Source organism: Nyctibius grandis, chromosome 8 (genome assembly GCF_013368605.1).
Source record: "Nyctibius grandis isolate bNycGra1 chromosome 8, bNycGra1.pri, whole genome shotgun sequence".
In the NCBI taxonomy this organism is placed as follows: domain Eukaryota; kingdom Metazoa; phylum Chordata; class Aves; order Nyctibiiformes; family Nyctibiidae; genus Nyctibius; species Nyctibius grandis.
The window spans coordinates 8141933-8163441 of NC_090665.1; the positions used below are offsets into that span (position 1 = coordinate 8141933).

Below are 21509 nucleotides of genomic sequence, written 5' to 3' on the forward strand. Positions count from 1 at the left end.
TGTGGCTCCAAAGAAACTCCTGTCTGAGTTTCAAGGCACAGCTTGTTCTTCAGATGCTGGTGAGTCTAAGAGGTTAAAAATAAAACATAAAAAAAATAAAAAAAAACCAAACACCAAAAAACACACAGAAAAGCCCCCACAAACCACAAGTATTCACCAGAAGGAAGTATGAACTCCGCTATCCTGTACAAGATAGATCCTGTCCAGGTTTGCTTGAGAACCAAATTAGGCTGGTATACAGCCTTACTTGTGGTGCATATTCATGTTTGTCTTCTCTTTATAGACAGTCAATCAGCTTGCTCATGCGCTTCACATGGATAAAGATTTGAAAGCTGGCTGCCTCGTCCATGTCTTCTGGCCCAAGTCAAAGTGTGCCCTGCTGAAAGATGATTTGGTTTTAGTGGACAGGTATGTTTTCTGGTTTAGTAAATATTTTCTTAAATAAATTGGCCATTATAATCTTTAGGAAAGAGACTGGTTTACTGATTGATTGTGTTTTGGTTGTTAGGTTGCAAAATTATTGAAAGGCTTTTGTTTGTTTGTTTGTTTTGAGAAAGTACAGAGTTTGTTTGAATATACTGCTGCCTGTCATCACCCCACTGATTTTGGCCTTACAGAAGTTGGAACAAACAAGTGTCTTGTGATTGAGCTGAATAAGGGACTGCCTTTTGGCTGAGGATACTTCTACCTTTAAAACAAACAGTATGGGAGTGTGAAGAGGGTTGTTGTAGCAACAACCTTTTGCCCATCTCCTGTCTTTAAACGCTTCGAACTGATCATGGGAAGTGTAAGCAATCTGGACTTCATTTTTAAAAGCTTCTGATAAGAGCTGCAGTGCCTACGTATCAAAGTGATGGGTGACCTCGAAGTGTAATTGTGACTGATGCCCATGTGTGCCTGTGTGTTGGGCTATACAGCTTGTGTATTTTTCTGAAAGCTGTTTTTTTGCCTGTGTCAAATGCCCATATTCCTGGCCACTTTGGGGTATGACCTGGTAATATTTTTTCAAACTGTTAGGTGATCTGTATCTAATGTGTGAATCAATATAGATTGGATTTGTGAGTAATTCACTCAAGTGTGAGTGAATTTGTAAGTATTTTTTCTTCATATCCCACAAAATGTCATTCAGAGTGTATTTTGATAAATTGTCCAGCTTTTTGTTGCATCTCTAATCTTACACTTCTGAAATCACTGGGCGTTTGTCATTATTTTCTTGGGTGCAAGCTCAGGTCCTGTGAGTCACAGAAAAAAACAGCCTGGCTGTCAGAGGGAGCTGGTTGGTTTGATGCACTGCTGGACTTCTAAGCTTATGCAGTTGTGCCGTCTCCTTGGGGACGTGTGCGTAGCACAAGTGTGCTGGAAGCCCAGAGGGGATCCTTGCATAGATACGATATAAGACATGATTTCATCTGCACAGTCTCGGTTGCTAAAGGTGAAATGTAAAGGGAAAACAGCCTGGAATGTGAGAGAACAGATACTTGTAAGGAGAAAATAATCTTTTTACCATTAAATAGAGCAAATGAGAACCAGCAATAATTGACGTGCTGCAAACATGACCTAGTGCTCGTATTCCACTTATTTTTGAAAAACTGACAGCAGTATAGTTTTAGCTTCATTTTAATTTATTAAATCTATGCACAGCTTGTATAGCATATCACTTTAAAGAAGGCCTTGATTAATGGAAAAAATATTTTATGAACAATTGTCCTTTTTGATTAAAATCTAAAACTTGGAATATGGGGAGGGAGACCATTCTGTGAGACTGCCTGGATTTCTGATAGACTGCCTGTCACTTTTCTTGGCTATTATGCTCTGTGTATTGTCTTTGATAATGGCTTTGGGTTCTTTGATAATGGCTGGTTTTATAAGACACCAGGCGTGACGGTAATACATGGGAAAGGTTTATGTCGTAGGGGCAAAAGGGTTCTGGGACAGGAATTAGCAGGGCTCATTCGGAGAGCTTTAAACTAAATTCGAAGGGGGATGGGGTAGTAGCTGGGCTTGCACCACTGGGGCAACGCTCTAGTGTTGAGGTAGACCAGGAGGCCTCCCATCCCCCTGGGGTGAAATCGGTGTGCTCAGCTCGCTCCCTGAAATGCCTGTACACCAATGCGCGCAGCATGGGGAATAAACAGGAGGAGTTAGAAATCTGTGTTCGGTCGGGGGGCTGTGATCTAGTGGCAATCACAGAGACTTGGTGGGACGCCTCGCATGACTGGAATGTGGTCATGGATGGCTATGTCTTGTTCAGGAAAGACAGGCCGCTAAGGAGAGGTGGTGGAGTTGCTCTTTGTGTGAGTGAGCAGCTAGAATGTATTGAGTTCTGTCCAGGGGCGGATCAGGAGCGAGTTGAGAGTTTGTGGGTGCGAATTAAGGGGCAGGCTGGCAGGGGTGATACTGTTGTGGGTGTCTATTACAGGCCACCGGATCAGGATGAGGAGGGTGATGAGGCCTTCTACAGGCAGCTGAGAGCAGTCTCGCAATTAAAGGGCCTGGTTGTTGTGGGGGATTTCAACTACCCTGATATTTGCTGGGAGGCCTACTCAGCCAGCCATCCCCAGTCCAGGAGGTTCCTCCAGTGCATTGATGATAACTTTCTGATGCAAATGGTGGATGAGCCAACTAGGAGAGGAGTGCTGCTGGATCTTATCCTCACTAACAAGGAGGGTCTGGTTGAAGAGGTGAAGGTTGAGGGCAGCCTTGGTTGTAGTGACCATGAGATGGTAGAGTTCAGGATCTCATGTGGCAGGAACAGAATAGCTAGCAGAATCGCAACCCTGGACTTCAGGAGGGCCAACTTCGGCCTTTTCAAGCAATTGCTAGGGGAAATCCCATGGGACAGGGTACTAGAAGGTAAGGGGGCCCAAGATAGTTGGTTAGCGTTCAAGGACTGCTTCTTCTGAGCTCAAGATCAGAGCATCCCAGCAGGTAGGAAGTCAAGGAAGGGTACCAGGAGACCTGCATGGTTAAACAGGGAACTGCTGGGCAAACTCAAGTGGAAGAAGAGGGTGTACAGATCATGGAAGGAGGGGCTGGCCACTTGGGAGGAATATAAATCTGTTGTCAGAGGATGTAGGGAGGCAACTAGGAAAGCTAAGGCCTCCTTGGAATTAAACCTTGCAAGAGAGGTCAAGGACAACAGAAAGGGCTTCTTCAAATACATTGCAGGTAAAGCCAACACTAGAGGCAATGTAGGCCCACTGATGAATGAGGTGGGGGTCCTGGAGACAGAGGATAAAAAGAAGGCGGAGTTACTGAATGCCTTCTTTGCCTCTGTCTATACTGTTGGAGGCTGTCCTGAGGAGCCCCGGACCCCTGAGGCCTCAGAAGAAGTCAGGATAGAGGAGGAATCTGTCTTGGTTGATGAGGGCTGGGTCAGGGACCAATTAAGCAATCTGGACGTCCATAAATCCATGGGCCCTGATGGGATGCACCCGCGGGTGCTGAGGGAGCTGGCGGAAGTCATTGCTAGGCCACTCTCCATCATCTTTGCTAAGTCGTGGGCAACGGGAGAGGTGCCTGAGGACTGGAGGAAAGCGAATGTCACTCCAGTCTTCAAAAAGGGCAAGAAGGAGGACCCGGGTAACTATAGACCGGTCAGCCTCACCTCCATCCCCGGAAAGGTGATGGAGCAACTTGTTCTTGGTGCTGTCTCTAGGCACATCAAGGATAGGGGGATCATTAGGGGTAGTCAGCATGGCTTCACCAAGGGGAAGTCATGCTTAACCAACTTGATAGCCTTTTATGAGGATGTAACCCGGTGGATAGATGATGGTAAAGCTGTGGATGTGGTCTATCTCGATTTCAGTAAAGCGTTTGACACGGTCTCCCACAGCATCCTCGCAGCTAAACTGAGGAAGTGTGGTCTGGATGATCGGGTAGTGAGGTGGATTGTGAACTGGCTGAAGGAAAGAAGCCAGAGAGTGGTGATCAATGGGACAGAGTCCAGTTGGAGGCCTGTGTCTAGCGGAGTCCCTCAAGGGTCGGTTCTGGGACCAGTTCTATTCAATATATTCATTAATGACTTGGATGAGGGATTAGAGTGCACTGTCAGCAAGTTCGCTGATGACACAAAACTGGGAGGAGTGGCTGACACACCAGAAGGCTGCGCAGCCATTCAGAGAGACCTGGACAGGCTGGAGAGTTGGGCGGGGAGAAATTTAATGAAATATAACAAGGGCAAGTGTAGAGTCCTGCAACTGGGCAAGAACAACCCCATGTACCAGTACAAGTTGGGGGCAGACCTGTTGGAGAGCAGCATAGGGGAAAGGGACCTGGGGGTCCTAGTGGACAGCAGGATGACCATGAGTCAGCAGTGTGCCCTTGTGGCCAAGAAGGCCAATGGCATCCTGGGGTGTATTAGAAGGGGTGTGGTCAGCAGGTCGAGAGAGGTTCTCCTCCCCCTCTACTCTGCCCTGGTGAGGCCGCATCTGGAGTATTGTGTCCAGTTCTGGGCCCCTCAGTTCAAGAAGGACAGGGAACTGCTAGAGAGAGTCCAGCGCAGAGCCACGAAGATGATTAAGGGAGTGGAACATCTCCCTTATGAGGAGAGGCTGAGGGAGCTGGGTCTCTTTAGCTTAGAGAAGAGGAGACTGAGGGGTGACCTCATTAATGTTTATAAATATGTAAAGGGCAAGTGTCATGAGGATGGAGCCAGGCTCTTCTCAGTGACATCCCTTGACAGGACAAGGGGCAATGGGTGCAAGCTGGAACACAGGAGGTTCCACTTAAATATGAGGAAAAACTTCTTTATGGTGAGGGTGACTGAACACTGGAACAGGCTGCCCAGAGAGGTTGTGGAGTCTCCTTCTCTGGAGACATTCAAAACCCGCCTGGACGCGTTCCTGTGTGATATGGTCTAGGTAATCCTGCTCCGGCAGGGGGATTGGACTAGATGATCTTTTGAGGTCCCTTCCAATCCCTAACATTCTGTGATTCTGTGATTTATTCATTAGAAACTGCATTTTGGAATGAGTAAATGGTCCAGTGAGTGACTGATAACTGCTAAATGGTAACTGGCTTTTGCTATGTTTCCTTAAGCTTGAGGCAGGCATCAGTCTAAAGATACAAAGCTTTGTGTCTTCTTATAAGGCCCTTAGGCAATCCCACTCTATTTTTATCAGTTTCTAAAAATCAAATACTCCTTTGCTGGATAAATATGAGTTTGTGGGTTTTTATTCTCAACAGCCCTGGCACAGATGTCACGACAGAACTGGACAGCTGGATTGACAAATTCTGCTTAGATGCTGACGTGTTTGTCTTGGTTGCCAATTCTGAATCAACTCTCATGAACACGGTATGATGTGCAATGATTTTACGTTACTTCTTTATTTAAATACTCAGCAGTTCCATAACTGAAATGGCTTCTCTCAGACCTTTACTGAAGCTCCCATGAATCGCCGCATTTAGATCTTGTGAATAGGATTTGGGGGTGGCAGGCAGGAAGCAATGTGTCACGGTTGACACAAACCAGGACACAATGTATATCCCTCACTAGGGAAAGGAGAACCAGGTTTCTTAACAGCTTTGTTTACTCTTACTTGAGCATCACACTTGTCTTTTCTATCTCAGTTTCTTTTCTGATAAATGGATGATGTAGTGCTTGACTCGCTTTACAGTTTGTTAGTATTTGTCAGCTGACAACACTTGTATTATCAAAGAAATAAATTATGGAGTATTTCATATCCAGGACTTCAGTACAATACACAAAGTCGGTGAAGGAAGTTGAATTTCTGTCTGGTTCCCCATGTTTTCTTGTCTCAGAAGAGAGTGAATTCCCTTGATACACCTTGTGTTGAGGACAAGTGCTACAGGTTGCCCTCACTGGACTGTGTTTCTCCTTCTGAAGATGCTAGCAATAAGCATTCATGTTGCATGGTTCTGTGCAACATGGAGAGGTGAAGATGTTTTAACAACTTTATTCTATAAAGCCTTGTTTCAAGAGAGAGAAGACTTATGTATACCTTGCGGCCTAAATATTGTATGGCTCATAGAAGGAGAGCATACAAGGTGGCTAAAGGAGCTGTTGTGATACTCAAAATACAAGACCAGAGATTTACTTTCATTTTGTAGTGATCTCCAGTTTTGACTAAACTAAGTTTTGTGAATGCAGACAGTATCAATGTAAGGTTTCTAGGTTATTGGAAGTGGGACTGCCAGAATGTAGTATAATGCTCCTGAGAAATCTCTTGAAGACTTTTATTAAGCCTACGGTAGACAAATAAAATGCTCTGATTGTTCCGAGCATAGTTCTGACATGCAGTGTCTGAACTTTCTTTAATTATTGAGGCAATTTTTAATACAATAAAGAGCTGAATGTACAAAGACAGTATTTCCTTGCATTCTAGCAAATTAGAATAGTTTGGTAGAAATCTGAGAACATAAAATGAGTTTTAAAACATTTGATTCTGTCTTCTGAGACGAATCCACAAAGACTCAAGTACAAGAAAGATGTGATTTAAAAGGCAAAGAAAGAAGATTCTAACAACATGCAAGGCAAAGAGAGGATTTGGCACAGCTATGGCTTTATCTCCCCCATTATCTCACCTGAAGGACACTCTTTGGCTTTTAATATTGAGGGAGTCTAGAAATTGTTTGCATTATGTGCATACCATAGTTGGTTTGGGTTTTTTAATTAAAAAAAAAAGGAAGAAGAAAAAAAGATAGGGTTTTAGTGAGCACCTTATTACTACACAGAAACATGGAAACAATAGGGACCTGCATGACAGATTTCAGTGTGGTTTAATGAAGTAACAGAGAAAAGGCCAAATTTGATTTGGTTCTCTCATTTGCTCAGAAGTCGTCAACCATTAAAACCAATCTGACTGAGATAGTAAATATGCACAAAGATGTATAGGCTGTATCTGTAACAGATACGTGGAAGATTCTGTTATTTTTGTATTTGTCTGATCCTTAACACCCAGTCACAGAAGCGCTACTCTGCTTTTTAATGTGATTTTTGGCCAATCTTTGTTCCTTGTCAGGCACAGCTGAAAGCTGCTAAATAGAAATAGGTTAGTCTTGCAGTTTGTTTGAAGCATTAGAGTCTTGCTGAGTTTTTTTCGGTTGCCATGCCTGTAAATCCTCACTTAACACTGAGCACCTTGTAATTATTAGAATCTGGAAATAACCAGTGTCCAGGGTGTATATTGGAGGGAAAGGAAGTAGATCTTTGTTGTGATTGAGCCTTTGACTCAATAAACAGTTCTCTTTCTCCTTTTTAGTTCTTTCAGTCTGGTAGACAAATGAAGTTGGTTTAACAATTATGTAACTGCTCTAAAGCATTTGTATTTTGCTTTGCATTGTGGCAAATGATAATTTCTTTCTTCATCTACACAAGTTTATCCTTTAGGTAAAGCACATGGTAACTATGTTCTCATCCTCCTTAGGCATCGTTTTTTACCTCTTACCATAACAGGTTTGAGAATATTTGGCAGCTGCTACACAACCACAGATTTTTTTGCATAACTGTGATTTTTCTAATATTCCCTCATCAATTCTCTTCAGACAAAGTTCTTATTTCTACAACAGTAATCTCATTCACACACGCTTACTCCCTGGCTGATGGAGGCTAATGTATCTCCAGTGTTGTGTCCAGAATATGTGGTGGTGTCCTGCTGCAGATTATGGCAGCACGAAGATCTCTTCTCTTTGAGCTATGCTGAGTGGGGATTCACTCCATCACGACTTACCCATTGTGACTATGAAAATAGCAATGATGGGTGGTAGGTACGGGCAAGGGACCTAAACACATTTTCAGGTACATGTGTGTCTTGTTTTTAAAATCAAAACATTCAGCAATGACTTTTCACGTGGCTCAAGCCATACATCCTTGTATAGGAAACATAACTTGTCTGTAGCTGAAGCTGATGTTGCCTAGTTGAAGAATATAGTGAGAGTGTTTTTCTGGATAAAGCAAGCAGATTTGGCAGGGTGAACAGGAGCATCTTGGTAGTTCAACTAAGGAAAACTTCACAGTTTTAGCCAGGCATCTTATCTAAAAAACAAAATGAGCAGATACAGTCATGTTTTGTGTGTTCTTTTTCCCTTCCTCTCATCCCACACAATATTTTGAGTGTCACAATTGCAAACAAATTCAATAGAGAGTTAGAAGTGTCAAAGGAGGTGAAGTTTTGTGATTGTAAGAGTGAAAGAAGAAGAAAAAAAACAGTGAATATGATGGATTTATGGGGAAATAGACTTTCTTTTCCAGTGTTTTCTGAACCATTTGTTTTGGAAGTTTTCTTAATTTGTATTTGTACCTATTTTTAGAGAAGCTTGCAGTATCTTTGACCTTTAGCATTGGCATCGGTTTTAAGACATTTGGTGACTTTTGAACTATCGTAAGCCTTTTTTTTTGTGTTGGATAGCTGTGGTTTTTAATGCTAATGAATTCTTTTTAATAAACTTTTTAAAGCTGGATTAACTTCAGAATCTGTTACAGAAGAATGCGTGACCCTGGTTTGGATGTCTGGGGAGTTTTCTGTTTGTGCTTTAATTCTTAGGAAAAACAGTTTTTCCATAAAGTGAACGAACGACTTTCCAAGCCGAACATCTTCATCTTGAATAACAGATGGGATGCCTCTGCATCAGAACCAGAGTATATGGAAGATGTAAGTGACTTGATGGCTCTTATTTGGGTTGATTTTTTTAAAATATATATGTGTATATATATATAAAAAAAAGAAAAAGCCTCCACATGCATAAAAGCATGCTACATTGCCGAGGTAATACGGTTATTAATATGAAAACACCAGCTTTGTCTTAGTTACAAAAGGATGAGTTATTTGGTCAGAAAATGGAAATAACTTATTCCTTGTTCAGAGCGAAAAGGAACCTGCAATTCAAACTACAATATATCAGGCAGGTAATACAAAGGGAAGCTTGTTTAGAACCACCTTCCTCCACAGTTAAGCTGTTTTTAAATCTTGGTATTACCTTTTATTTCTGTAATGGTAATGCAGCCTGAGGGTACAGATTATACATGTGTGGATGCATAGAGTAGCTGGCAAAGTACAGTGTTAGATGGTAACAGTTCTGTGTGCTCTTCAGAGCTTTCCAACAGCAACTAGCTTACATAAATACAGTTATAGAAAAAACATTGTTGCTTCCAGGACTGTTTAAATGGTTAAAAGCAGCTGCTGCATCAGTAGGATTAGAAGGCATCTGCTGTCGAAGGGGTTGTCCAGCATCTGTTTCTGACTCTGATGTTCTGATTTGATGACTGCTCAGTTTTTGCATTTTTCTCATGAGCTTTTTACCTTTCCCTCAGGTGCGTAGGCAGCACATGCAGCGCTGTCTGACTTTCCTAGTTGATGAGCTCAAAGTTATTGATCCTGTAGAAGCAAGGAATCGCATCTTTTTTGTTTCAGCGAAAGAAGTTCTGAGTGCCAGGAGACAGGAGGCCCAAGGAATGGCAGAAGGTGGTGTGTAGGAACTCTTGCTTTTCCTCAAATACAGAAAAATGTTGTAAACCCTGATAAAAGTATTTAAGATACAGTCACTGCTGTGAGGTATTCTCTCCCTTATGGCCCATTATGTTTCACAGGTGGAGCGCTTGCTGAAGGATTTCAAACAAGATTCCAGGAATTTCAACATTTTGAGCAGATATTTGAGGTATTTATGATGGGCTTGTTAGACTGCCTGTTTTTTTTACACAAAGGTAGCTTTTGCTTATGCTTAGCTTAATTCTACTGAACATAACCCTTGTTAACAAGTGGAGGAGTGTAAGGTATTCAAACCATGTGACAGCTTTGCTTTATCTGTGGGCTCTGTTCATCTGTTCTCACCTTGAATAGCAGGTAGTTGTTAGAAATAAGTATTGTTCAGTGAGGGACGGGACCAAAACTGGTCTCTTAGCTCGGGTTTTCAGATCTCAGTATCAACATAGTCTATATAAAAAGAGATGATGCTCTTAGAAAGTAGTGTATCACTTATAACCATGAGCTGGTGAAATATTTGCTGTATAGCAAGCCTGATTTTGCTCTGAAGTTGTAGCTTTGTAATTAATCATTGTAATTCAGGACACAAATAGTAAGAAACTCTGTTTCACCAATGTAAGTCTTAATATTTACTTGCATTTTTAAAGCCAGAGTTTTGAAATTATCACCATTATCTACCTCTTAGCTCTGATACTCTGAACACTAGCACTATTTTTGCATCCTTGTTTGCTGTACAGAATCCATCCTTCACAGTCAGTTTACCTGTATTCATTGCTGGTGTTTACAGTTTCTTCAGAAATAGCACTAAGTAGACTGTCAAGTGATTTCTTTGTGATAGGATCCATTTATCTTGCTGAATTTGATAACTCTAGTTATTTAAAGCCATTCTTGGATATCTTAAGGAGGCATCTTGGGTATGCCTCGATGGTTTTGTGTGGCATGTATCAGCATATCTCATGCAACATGAGCCTGAAGGGTGTGACTGTAGTTTGTATACAGCACATGCTGAAGACTGCTTTTACATCCTTCAACCAGTCATGCCTTGTTTGGTATATTTAAAAAAAAATCATACTGCCTCTGTGAAAAGTATTTCTTCTCTCATTACAACAAGCCCATTTGACCTTAGCAAAACCGAGTTATGTAATGCTGCGTGTGTATCAAAAGGTGTTAAAATAACAGCTTGATTCAGTCTTGCAAAAGCAAGAAAATGTCAGACTAAAGTTTAAATTTAATCCTTATCTACAATCTTATGATAGATGACTGAGTTGTTGAAATGATTGGTTCAGAATACTGGCAGCGCCTGAGTCCATGAGGCATGGCATTTCTTGCTTGTGTCACTAGTTGTAGCCACACGTGCATTTTTGTTTGTAATTTTTGTCCTTAGAATTGCAGCAGGAAAGTTTCAACCAGTAGGAAAAAAGTGGAAATTAAGCTTCTGTATCAGTTGTTGTTCTTTAACATATTTTGCCATGTGCTGTACCCAGAGCTTTTTTGACAAGATCTCTTATAATTACAGTTAAGCACTCAACATGTAGGATATTTCAAGATTAAGATGGACATATGACTTATTAAATGGTGTGATGCTATAAGCACATCTGTAAATCAGGTGTCACAGTCTCAAGCTGGCCACCAAGATGAGAAGCATCTGTCACCGGGTCACAACCGTGACAAGTTTCTTTGGCAGAGGCAGGGACAAAAAACAATTCTGTGACAGCAACTTTTTTCTTCTTTCACATTATCTGTTTCATTTGCTGCACACCTTTGGACTCCAGTACTGAGAGTGGGTTCTGTAATGTTTTTTCCTGCTCAGCCATATTTCATCCTGAAATTATAATGAAGAGCTTTGAGTAGGATTGTGATCACATCAGAACATGACAACATGTGCTGAATTAAGATTGCCAAAACAATTAAAATTTTGAGCGTCTGATGTTGCAGCTTCACATTCAGGTTTTGTGGGCAATTTCCTAAGTTAATGGCATTTTATTTGCTTTTAAAAGCAAGGATGATACTTAAATGGTTCACCAGGTCTGAAATCTTCAGACCTCATACTCAAGTTACTGTCACTTGAGCTGATAAAAGTAACTGATCACAACAGTATGCTGGTGTCAGTTGTGTTTACTACTACTAGCCTATACCAGCTCATATATTAATGAAGAATATTGTACATCAGGTAGAATTTTCTGTGTGCAGTCTAAGAAGGAAATTGTACTTGATGCCATGCTTTATGCGCCGCTAGACCAAATTCAGACGCTGTTTAGCCGTGAGTACAGCCTGAGCACTTCTGGCTAAAGCACTTTGCATTTACTCTGTTTCCTGACAGAGAAGCTGCAAGTCCCAAGACCCTTGGATTACACTCCAGTCTGTGAAAGGGAAGGGACAAGAGCACAGATGCTTCTGTCTGTCCTCGTCCAACACTGACCCCTTCCCTGCCTCAGTCTGTCCGCCCACCCTTTGGCTCCTTGTCCCTATTCAAGTGCCCTGCTCAGGCTTTCCAAACATCTCATGTGCTCTTTCATCCAGTTCCCATCTCTAAGCTATCTCATCACCTCATTTACAAACCTGTCCACACATTCCATGTTGCCACTGGTGCTTTTGTCTTCACTAAAACTGGACAGCTTCTTCCTCTTTTCCACAAGGGCTGAGAGGAAGAACTGTTACTTCTCCAGTACTTCACATTCCTGATTTTACTATCAGTTCCCTGATGGGAAAGCCTGTTCATTCCAGGACTGATAGGAGCTCAGTATAGCTAGAATCATTAAAAAAAAAATCTGGAAATAACCCATAAGTGCTAGTTTGTTGTGATATGGGGAAAATTTGGGCCATTTTTGGAAGGTTTGTAACTACATGTATATGAACTTTTGTGTGAGGGCAAAAGACATTCCAAAAATAGATACAACATGCTGTTCTGCAAAGCACAGGGTGGTTAAAGTTACTAAAAGAAAAACTGGACCAGGCATTACTAGAAACACTTGTAGGCAGTGGTGGAATTAAGATTTTGAGAGATTCATGCAGCAGCTTTAAAAAGTGATGTTACTATGTATGTCAGCTGTATTACAACAAAGAAAAAAAGATACGCAGTCTTAAAGGAAAAGGTTGGATTAGTGGATCAATTCTGAATTACTGTGTTGTAGAATAACAGAAAGTAGTCTGTGTATCTTTCTTCTGAAATTTTACAGTGAGATAGATAGAAATGCCTTATCGAAACAGCGAAGTGCGTGCACAGTGCACTGTGTGCAGTAGTCCTTGGTGGATGTTCCACATAAACCCAAACCCAGTATGCCTCAGGTTGTAACATTTCCCAAGTTTCTTTAAAAAACTGGTAACAGAAATAGCGTGGGGAGGAGTGGAAGAGGGAGGCAGGGCGGAATAGTAATTCTGGCTGTAAATTGGAGTGAATAACACAGCCTGAGTTAGTACACTGCTGCAGAGTCCTTCCCTAACTGCATGGGAATGTAATAAGCTGTGCGCTTAAAGACTGTCTTGCTGTACTGGAAGTGGGCTGGAAGGTAACTGGTTTTGGTTACGCTGTTCAAACATTCCTTTTCTCTGTGTTTCAATAAATACTTATTTACAGACTAACAGCAAAACTGGTGCTGTCCCCCTCTTATCTTTCCCAGTCGTTTAACTAACCTTTGTGTTTTTCCTAGTGGTCTAACTTGGATTTTCTGATTGTGTTGTGAGTGACTGTCATCCTTTTATCTACCACACACTAATGCTGGGAAGACTCTTTCCTCTGTGTCTAGTCTAGCTCTTACAATGTGCTGATATTTATGAAACTCTGGCTTTTCATTGCTGATTTCTAGATCTGCTTCATCGAGGAACAGGGAATATATTTTACCCGTTCTGTGTATTTTGTTTTGATCTATAATTTTTAGATAGCTGAAATTTGTTATTACAGCATATGCTAAGGTCATAGGCAAGTCTTTTAAAAGTAACCTAAACCTGTTTGTGCTATGGAAGGTGCATCCATAGATTGGGAGCAACTTAAAAATGCATATATCTGGAATAAAAAAGCTCGCTGCTTGCCTTCTTCCCCTCAAACACAGATGATGTTACTACTTTGTGGTGACTTAGTGCAGCATTTCATTGGCTGCATAACTCAGGGTGTGCAGTTGCTTGAAAAAAGTCGAAGTCTTAATTTATAGTTTATCACAATTTATTTGCCTTTGCCCAAATTGAACATTTGTATGTCTTGTCAGTCACTGTCCTGTAATTTCTGGGTCACTGTACAATATTCAAGATTGAAGATTGATTAGAAATTGTATCTTTAGAGCATTCTGTACTCATTCATTTAACACTTCAATAATCTGCAAATAAGCGGATATTTTAAGGACTACTTAATAACTTTTTTTTAATCCTGTGAGAGAATCCTTGTTTTTTGTTCCTAATTGTATATTTTGTTCGTGGATGGTCAGTATTGACATGAGCATGGCAAATTTTATTGACAGAACTGCTTCTTGAAACTAAGAATATGTATTACAAGAAGAAAAACTCAAGCCAGGCAATCTTGCTAGCGTTCATGTTAGACATTTATAGTGCCAAAGAGATAGTTTGGAAAATTTTCTGAAGAGCTAGATTTATCTTATGTATTCTTCTGAGTTTTCTTTTTTTCTTTACACTATTAATTTATTTTAAAAGAATACAAACCTATGCACATTACTGTGGATGAACATGAAGGTACAGATTTGCTGCTATAGACTTATTTGAGATTTCAGTTCTGTTGTCTTTTCATTTCTATATATTTTCTCCCTTTTTATTTCCCAGTGGCTTAAGTTCATGGTAAAATTAGCAGCATGTGCTTTCTGACAGTGAAATTCCTGAATGTGTTGGCATGGAATTGCAGTAATGTGTTGTGGCTTGGGCCCCTCGCAGGAGTGTATCTCGCAGTCAGCCGTGAAAACCAAGTTTGAACAGCACACTATCAGAGCTAAACAGATAATAGATACTGTGAAAAACATTATGGACGCCATAAACGTAGCAGCAGCAGAGAAAAGGTAGGTTGGCTGGAGAGCTCATTGGTTTTGGTTTATCCAGATCCTCTGAGGAGCCGTTTCTGTGCTGGTGATTTTCCTGGGCCATTATGGACTTGAAAATTCACTTTTTGTGCTTGGTAAGAAATAGAGGATTTCTATGGTGTGTCAGTCTCACTGCTGTTCACTTGCACCACTCAGTCCCGTCCTTGGTCTGCGACTTCTGTATAGAGATCTTGGTTTACTTTGTTATTCTTCGTTACTGACTTACAGTTACAAAAGGAGTCTGTGCGTTTTCAAATCCTTTTTTTTCAAAAATATTTGAAGCTTTACGTTTTTCTAGCTGTATCCAGCATTTCAGAAGTGATGTTTGGGCTTGCTTTACCTAAGTTTTTTGTTAGCAGTAACACTGAGACAATAAATGGGAGGATGTAGACACTTTAATTTGCAAGTGGTTAGGAGCAAGCTGACAGAGGCTTGGCCTCTGGCCCTTTCCACATTGTATCCTTAAATGTCTTTTTCTCTCTTTGCTCATGTAATCCTTTTAGTTCTAATGATAGCAGCTCGTCTGCTCTGTCTGATAGTTTATATATTCTTTGAGGTTTGCATATGTATGCATGTTTTCCTCACTGTTGTTGCTACCTCCTCTCTCTTGTACACGGCAAACTTGCTGTCCTGTTTATCCTTTCCATCCATCTCCTTTCTGTGCCTGTTAATAGTGTGTCTTTATGTTTCTAAACAGACTCCACTGTGCCTGTCAAACACGCTGATCTTCCTGAATGTATCAGCTTGTACAAACTGCGTGTTTACATACTAACTTGTCTCACATTGTCGTATCTTGTGAAATGTTTAAAAATACTCTGGTATTCTGCTTCCTGTCAGTCAACCTGCCAGAACCTGTGTGATGACCCTTCTTAGTCTGAATTGCTGTTTGATGTTTCTGCTGGCCCTTCCAAGATACAACTGCTATAGATTTTAGGCAATTTTTGTGTAAATGGTAGGTCGAGGACTTCGGAAGAGAGTTGTTTGTGACAAGGTTAGTTTCTGCTGCCTCCCCTTTGCTTTGGAGGGTCATCAGACCCGTGTCACTGTTAAGAAATAGTTGAGTGGTGCTGGTGAGCAGCAGCAGGACAGTTTGAGCAGATTTATCCTTTTTTTTTATATTTTAAAATCAGGATAGACTAAGTATTAAGGGCCCCTGATTCCCTGCACCTTTTTTAGTTGTCATTGTGTACAGTGGTAAGAACTCCCAATTCCAAATGCTGTTTTTGTAAATATACCAAAACCCAGTAATTTGAGTTACGTTCAATCAGTGCAGCCTTTAAATGCGCCTGTAAATTTAATATCTATATTGTAGTTACTCTGAAGCAGTGCCTCTGCTTTGTTCAGGCAGTATCATTTGGTTTCTTTTTGGCTGCTCAGTAAACCATCAGCTCGGTGGTCCGTGCCTGATCATGGGGCTTGTTTCATTCCTGGGAGAATACCTGCTGGTGATGGTGATTTCCTTTCTGCTATGTTAGAGTCCATTCAATGGAAGAGCGAGAAGATAAGAAGGACAGATTGGACTTTGTTCAAAATCAGCTGAACATTTTGACAGAAGATACTAAGGAAAAAATCAAACATGTTACTGAGGAAGTAGAAAATAAAGTAAGTAACGGCAGTGTGAGAATCTCCCAGATTCAAGTGTTGCCTCTTCTGTAAGGCAGCTCCTTTAGGTGCCCGCCCACGTTACGAAGTAAGTTTGGAATGTCTAGTATGTTCCTTTTCCAATCAAAAAAAAAACCCCCCAACCTCAAAATGGCAATCCTTCCTTACTATCAGGTGATTGAATCATTTATCTAACAGTGCAGTGGTCTGTTTTCACTCTGGCTGGAAAAGGCAGGAGAAACGTTTAATGTATTTACTGCATTTCTCCAGGTCTCCTCTGCCATGACCGATGAGATTTGCCTACTTTCAGTTTTAGTTGATGAATTTTGTTCAGACTTTCACACTTCTCCTCTAGTATTGAAGCTCTATAAGACGGTAAGTTTTCTTGCATGGTTTGAAGCCAGGCTCTTCGTCTTTCCTTTAGTTTCTGCTTCTGTATTTTCATAATATGTGTAGCATTTTATGTGACACTTTGCGTAAGCATTGCTGGATTTTTACTCTGACATATACATATCTCTGTCTACCTAAAACTGGAAAGGGTTGAAAATATTTTCTGCTTTGTTTTTGGAAAGAAATTTTTTTTTTTCAATTGTCTTTTTACTAGACTGGTTCCTGAAACTTTAATTTACTGACATCCTGATTTGTAGTCTTTGCTTCTAGTAAATAAAGACCTTACATAAAGAATTTTCACTACTCCTAAAATGAAATAGATCCAAAAATAAAATGAGCTTGCAAATATCCAACACTTTATGGGGCTTTTTAAATTTAAAAAGCAGTTTTTGTTAAACTTCTATAAATTCCTCCTCAAACTTAGTATTTTAAAGGAGCATACACCTGTGTTTGCCTCATGCTCAGGCTTTGCTGCTAATGAATGGCTGCTGTTCAGCCGTGTTGGTCAGCTGTGAGTGCTGCATTTTCAGGACAGCCTGTGCTGTCCTGCTCTGCAAAATGCCCGGAGCAGACCTCCGTGGGAGCAGTGAAATTGGCTCCCATCAAATGACACCAGTAAAGGCTTTGCAGGGCAGTATGGCAGTGGTATGCTTTTCAGCGTCATGGTTTATTGAAAATACACTTTTCCATATGCCTTTTAATGATTACAGTCCTAGAGGAATCTAATTAGGTTTTCAGTCACAGTGTGCAATTTAAAAGCGTGGTATTTCCCTGGTAACATTCTTTTCTTCCCCCTGTAAATAACAGTGCGTAGTGTTTAACATATCTCTGCTCTGTATAATGTAATCAATGAGCTAAATATAAATTGATGAGCATATATTTATAAAACTTCAGGAACTGAACAAACATATAGAAGATGGTTTGGGAAAGAACCTGGCTGATCGTTGCTCCAGTGAAGTGAATCAGTCAATGCATCAGTTGCAGCAGGAGATGATTGGTAAGATGAGGAAGAAGGAATGTTAAGACTCTTTGTTTAGAGGAAGACAGTTTAAGAAAGCTTCTTTTTAAAAGAATTTTCTTTCTGATTGTCACTTAACACTACGAAATGATAAAGGAAAAGCCATCCTAGATCAGGACTGTGTTCAGCTCAGTAGCCTGTCTCTGATACTAACCGGTAGCAGATGCTTGGGGACAAGAATAATGAACCAGGGTAAATACAGTGATCCACCCCCAGTTTAGGGACTTCGGAGCCAAGATACTGCATCTGGATTAATGGCTTCAGCAAGTAGTAATGGACCTGTCCTCTGGGAACTTGTCTAATCTTTCTACAAACCCATTTAAATTTTTGGCTTCCACAACAGATGTATGAAATACACTGATTGTTAGATAATGTTTCTGCAGTATAATCCTCTGCCTAGGTCCCTCCAGATTCTGAGTGCAAAACAGGATGGTTTCACAAAGTATTTGTGCACTCCGTATTTTTTTTTCTTTTTTTTTTTTTTTTTTGTCCTAAGAAGTAGTAACTGTATTGCTTATCCATATCTCTCTTCTGATCTGTTTCTGGTAATAAAAGATTCAGAGCAAGAGCATGGAATTAGTGAACCTTCTGTCATGCAATAATGTTGCCTTTTCTGTATGGCATCACAGAACTGCTGGATAAACCAGCTTTTTCTTAGTCCATCCTTATCTTTTGACCATTCATAGAGGTCTTTCAGTTAATTTGACCATTTTTTCCAGCGGTGCTTTCTCTCTGAGTTGATTTTGTGTGACTGTTTTCTTTTATCAGAGCAATAAATTGCCTGCTATGCTATGATCAGTACTGCTAAAATGCCCATGGGTTTTACAAATAAATACAAAAATCGGTCAGTTTAGATTCTTGTAGTTCACAAAGCTGCTCAGCAGTGCAAGGATGCTACTTGTGAATGTGCTGTAAAGCTTTTAATGTTAACTCATCTTTACTGTTCTGTTTTATTTCTAGAAAATATGAAACCATTGTTGCCTTCTGATGCTCAGAATCAGCTCCACTTGCAAATTCCATGCAGGAAGTTTGACCTGAGCTATGATCTAAACTGTCATAGTCTGTGTGCAGATTTTCAAGAGGATATCATGTTCCGCTTTTCCTGGGGATGGACTTCACTTGTAAACCGTTTCTTGGGTCCTAAACAAGCTCAGAGAGTACTGTTGGGACTAGGAGATCCAAACTTACAAGTGAGTGCTTCAGAGGTTAGGCTGACGTTAAGTGCCTTGTTTTACCTTCATGAGAATATATTGATTTTTACTGTGTTTGCCTCTACTGTTTACGTGCTTGCTGCTACCTTCCCCTAGTCCCTTTGTGTGAAATATTTTTGGCAGGGTTGTTTTTATTGGATTATATTCAGGGTTAGAATGGAACAAAAAACCTTTTCTAAGCTTTCTGCAGCTGTTACCTGAGTTTTGTTTTCCTTTGGATTGAACTCTTTGGGGGTGACCTTTTCATCTGTAACTTTTGGATCCTTATGGCAGAGCCAGTCTTACCTAGAACCTTTATTCTAACCCAGACCCCCACTAGGCAAGAAACTGTCCAAACTTCCACTGCTTGTCAGGAGCGTTGTTCAGACTTGTGCGCTGAAGAGTTTCCTTTTAAGTAAATCAAACCCTGAATATATGAAAATACAATAAAACCAGTCTGCTGTGTAGTTCCTTAACGCTTTTTACTCAGGCTGCCATATTCCACTCTTCTAGATCCCTCGTCCTTTAGCTACCACCCCGCCTGCTGCCAGCCTTCCTGCCGTAACTCCGGAGAACGTACCGCCCGATGCTTTTATGGTTCCTTTGGTAATGAGTTTAGCCTCACTGACGTCGCAGACCTCTGTGAGCATCATTGTTGTTGACGGAGTGACAAGTAGTAGTAGCAACATTCACTGTGCTAGGAGTGATGGCAAAGATTAAACTGGTCTTTCCTGTTGGGGCTGCAACATGGAGCATGGCATGGCCTTAATAACACTGGGCTGGATGAGCGGGTGTAGGACACTGGATACCCGCAGTCAGTTCCTAGTGAGGAAATTAGGCTAATTACTCTGAGCACAGTTGGACATATTCTCTGTGCCATATTCTCTGTGTGGACATATTCTCTGTGTTCAGTTTCTGAATTAAAGGATGATTTGATGGTGCCTCGTTCAGTCCGGGTTTAGTGGGAGCTTTGCTTTCACCTTCCTCCTCCACGAAGAAGCAGTGAGGCTTCTGTAACCTGCACCTTCGCCATGCTCTTGGGGTGCCAGCTCATTTGAATTTTAATAACATTTAATAATAATATTGCTCTGCAATAATAATATGGAAATAATATATTGTCTTAAACTAATCTGGTGAAAACACCATGAAGAGGATGAAAAAAATGAGTGGAATTAGATTTTGTTCTGTCGGGCAACTTAAGCTAATGAAGACTCCTCTTTTTCAGATTTGGAGAACAGTAGGCTGGAAACTCGTCTCTCTTTCCTTAAGTATGTATGGGTTGTTGTATCTTTATGAGAGGCTAACCTGGACCACTAAAGCAAAAGAGAGAGCCTTTAAACGGCAGTTTGTAAACTACGCTACTGAAAAGCTGCGGATGATCGTCAGTCTGACGAGTGCTAATTGCAGCCATCAGGTGCAACAGTAAGTATCCCACTGGTGTTTCCCCTCAGTGGGTAGCAAATCCCTGTCAGCGCGGTCCTGTGATTGGGGACTGGCTGTACATGATGTGGGAGGGCAGCTTTTGTGTCCCTTGGCATTTATTGTGGGGGAGTTTTAGAGGGGTTTGAAATTACCACCTGAAAAGGTCAATGCACGCATCTCTGTGTGTATGTGCGAGGGTCAGTCTTAAGATGTAGACTCCCTTTGTCCAGCACCTTACTGTGGAGGTGTGGGAGTTGGCTCAGTTCTAGTGGAGGCTGAGTTGTTCTGCTTTTAGATTAGTGTGGAATCAGCCCCGGGTCAGCATTGGTTCTGCCTCAGGGGTTGGCATGGGCAAGTTCCGAGCAGCCAGTCCTGGCTCTTCTGCACTGTGGAAGAGGAACTTCAGAGCCCTTCTGAACCGTTCCATTGTTTTGTGTGTCTGTTTCCCAAATATTTTTTTCACCTGTCTGCAAAGGAATGTCTGGGTGATTGTCTCCCTCAGCCTCTCCTGTTGAAACAGTTTGTTTTGATTAAACTATTATTTCAGAAATTTGGGCCTCTAACCACCAGGGTGCAGAACACCTCTCCTGGGCAGCCCAGGGAATGCTTTACTAATACAAAGTTCAGCTTCAGCAGAGGAAAGAGAATCATCCCCGTGTCCAGCAGCTGTGTGTCTCTGTGAGGACAGGGAAGAGCTGGACTCAAACCAGTGCTCCAGGGAGGTGAAGTAGAGAGGGAGAGCCTGCTCACTGGCCCGGGGTGGAAACCGTTTTTTTTTTTCCTTTGTGTAAGGAGGAGTCTTGGAACTCAGGCTGGGAGCACGTGAGTGAGGGGGCAGATAGGATCGGGTGCCTCAGCTGGTGTGGGGTGCTCCTCACCCTGCAAAGCGCTCATGTTCCTCATGAGCAGGGTGCTTAGTGTGGCACGGGGTGCTGCACGGGGAGCACTTGGCTGCTCAACACGTGTTAGTGCCGGAGGCCCCATCTCAGACTTCGACCTGTTGATGCTCAGTGAAAAATTGTCAGTGTTGACATAGACTGAGGTGCATTTTGTATGTTTAAGATTATTTATTTATTTCTTCTTAATCTCTTTTGGTAGCAGAGGCTTCTGTAAACCATGATTACAAACTTGTTTTTCCTTTAGGAAAGTGGCCACTACCTTTGCTTGGCTCTGTCAGCAGGTGGATGTTACCCAGAAAAACCTGGAAAAAGAAATTGCCAGGCTTTCCAAAGAGATCGATCAGCTGGAGAACATACAGAGCCACTGCAAGCAGCTGAGGTAAGTCTGGGTGTGACTGGCCACCAGCAAATTCAGAGAGATTGGTGCTTGCTGCTCCTTTCAGGTTGCAGTGGGGTGGGCACAGGTGCAGAAGGGCGTGCAGCAGTACCTGGTTCTTTACTTGTAACTGAACAGCTCTGGTTAGGTTAAATGA

General features: G+C 41.5%; 1 protein-coding gene across 6 annotated transcripts in view; it reads left to right on the forward strand.

Annotated features, from left to right (window-relative positions):
• The window catches only part of MFN1 (mitofusin 1), a 29371-nt gene that overhangs the window by 4727 nt on the left and 3135 nt on the right, over positions 1-21509 (forward strand). For 4 of the 6 annotated variants that reach the window (XM_068406348.1, XM_068406352.1, XM_068406349.1 and 1 more), the window contains exons 5-17: positions 284-408; positions 5188-5296; positions 8505-8612; positions 9272-9425; positions 9548-9615; positions 14313-14434; positions 15931-16057; positions 16328-16432; positions 17342-17444; positions 18426-18655; positions 19169-19297; positions 19881-20077; positions 21221-21355. In XM_068406348.1, coding sequence (XP_068262449.1) covers positions 284-408; positions 5188-5296; positions 8505-8612; positions 9272-9425; positions 9548-9615; positions 14313-14434; positions 15931-16057; positions 16328-16432; positions 17342-17444; positions 18426-18655; positions 19169-19297; positions 19881-20077; positions 21221-21355 — 1712 coding nt within the window. The remainder of the gene's footprint in view (positions 1-283; positions 409-5187; positions 5297-8504; positions 8613-9271; positions 9426-9547; positions 9616-14312; positions 14435-15930; positions 16058-16327; positions 16433-17341; positions 17445-18425; positions 18656-19168; positions 19298-19880; positions 20078-21220; positions 21356-21509) is intronic. The other 2 variants (XM_068406351.1, XM_068406353.1) reach the window with 2 other exon arrangements.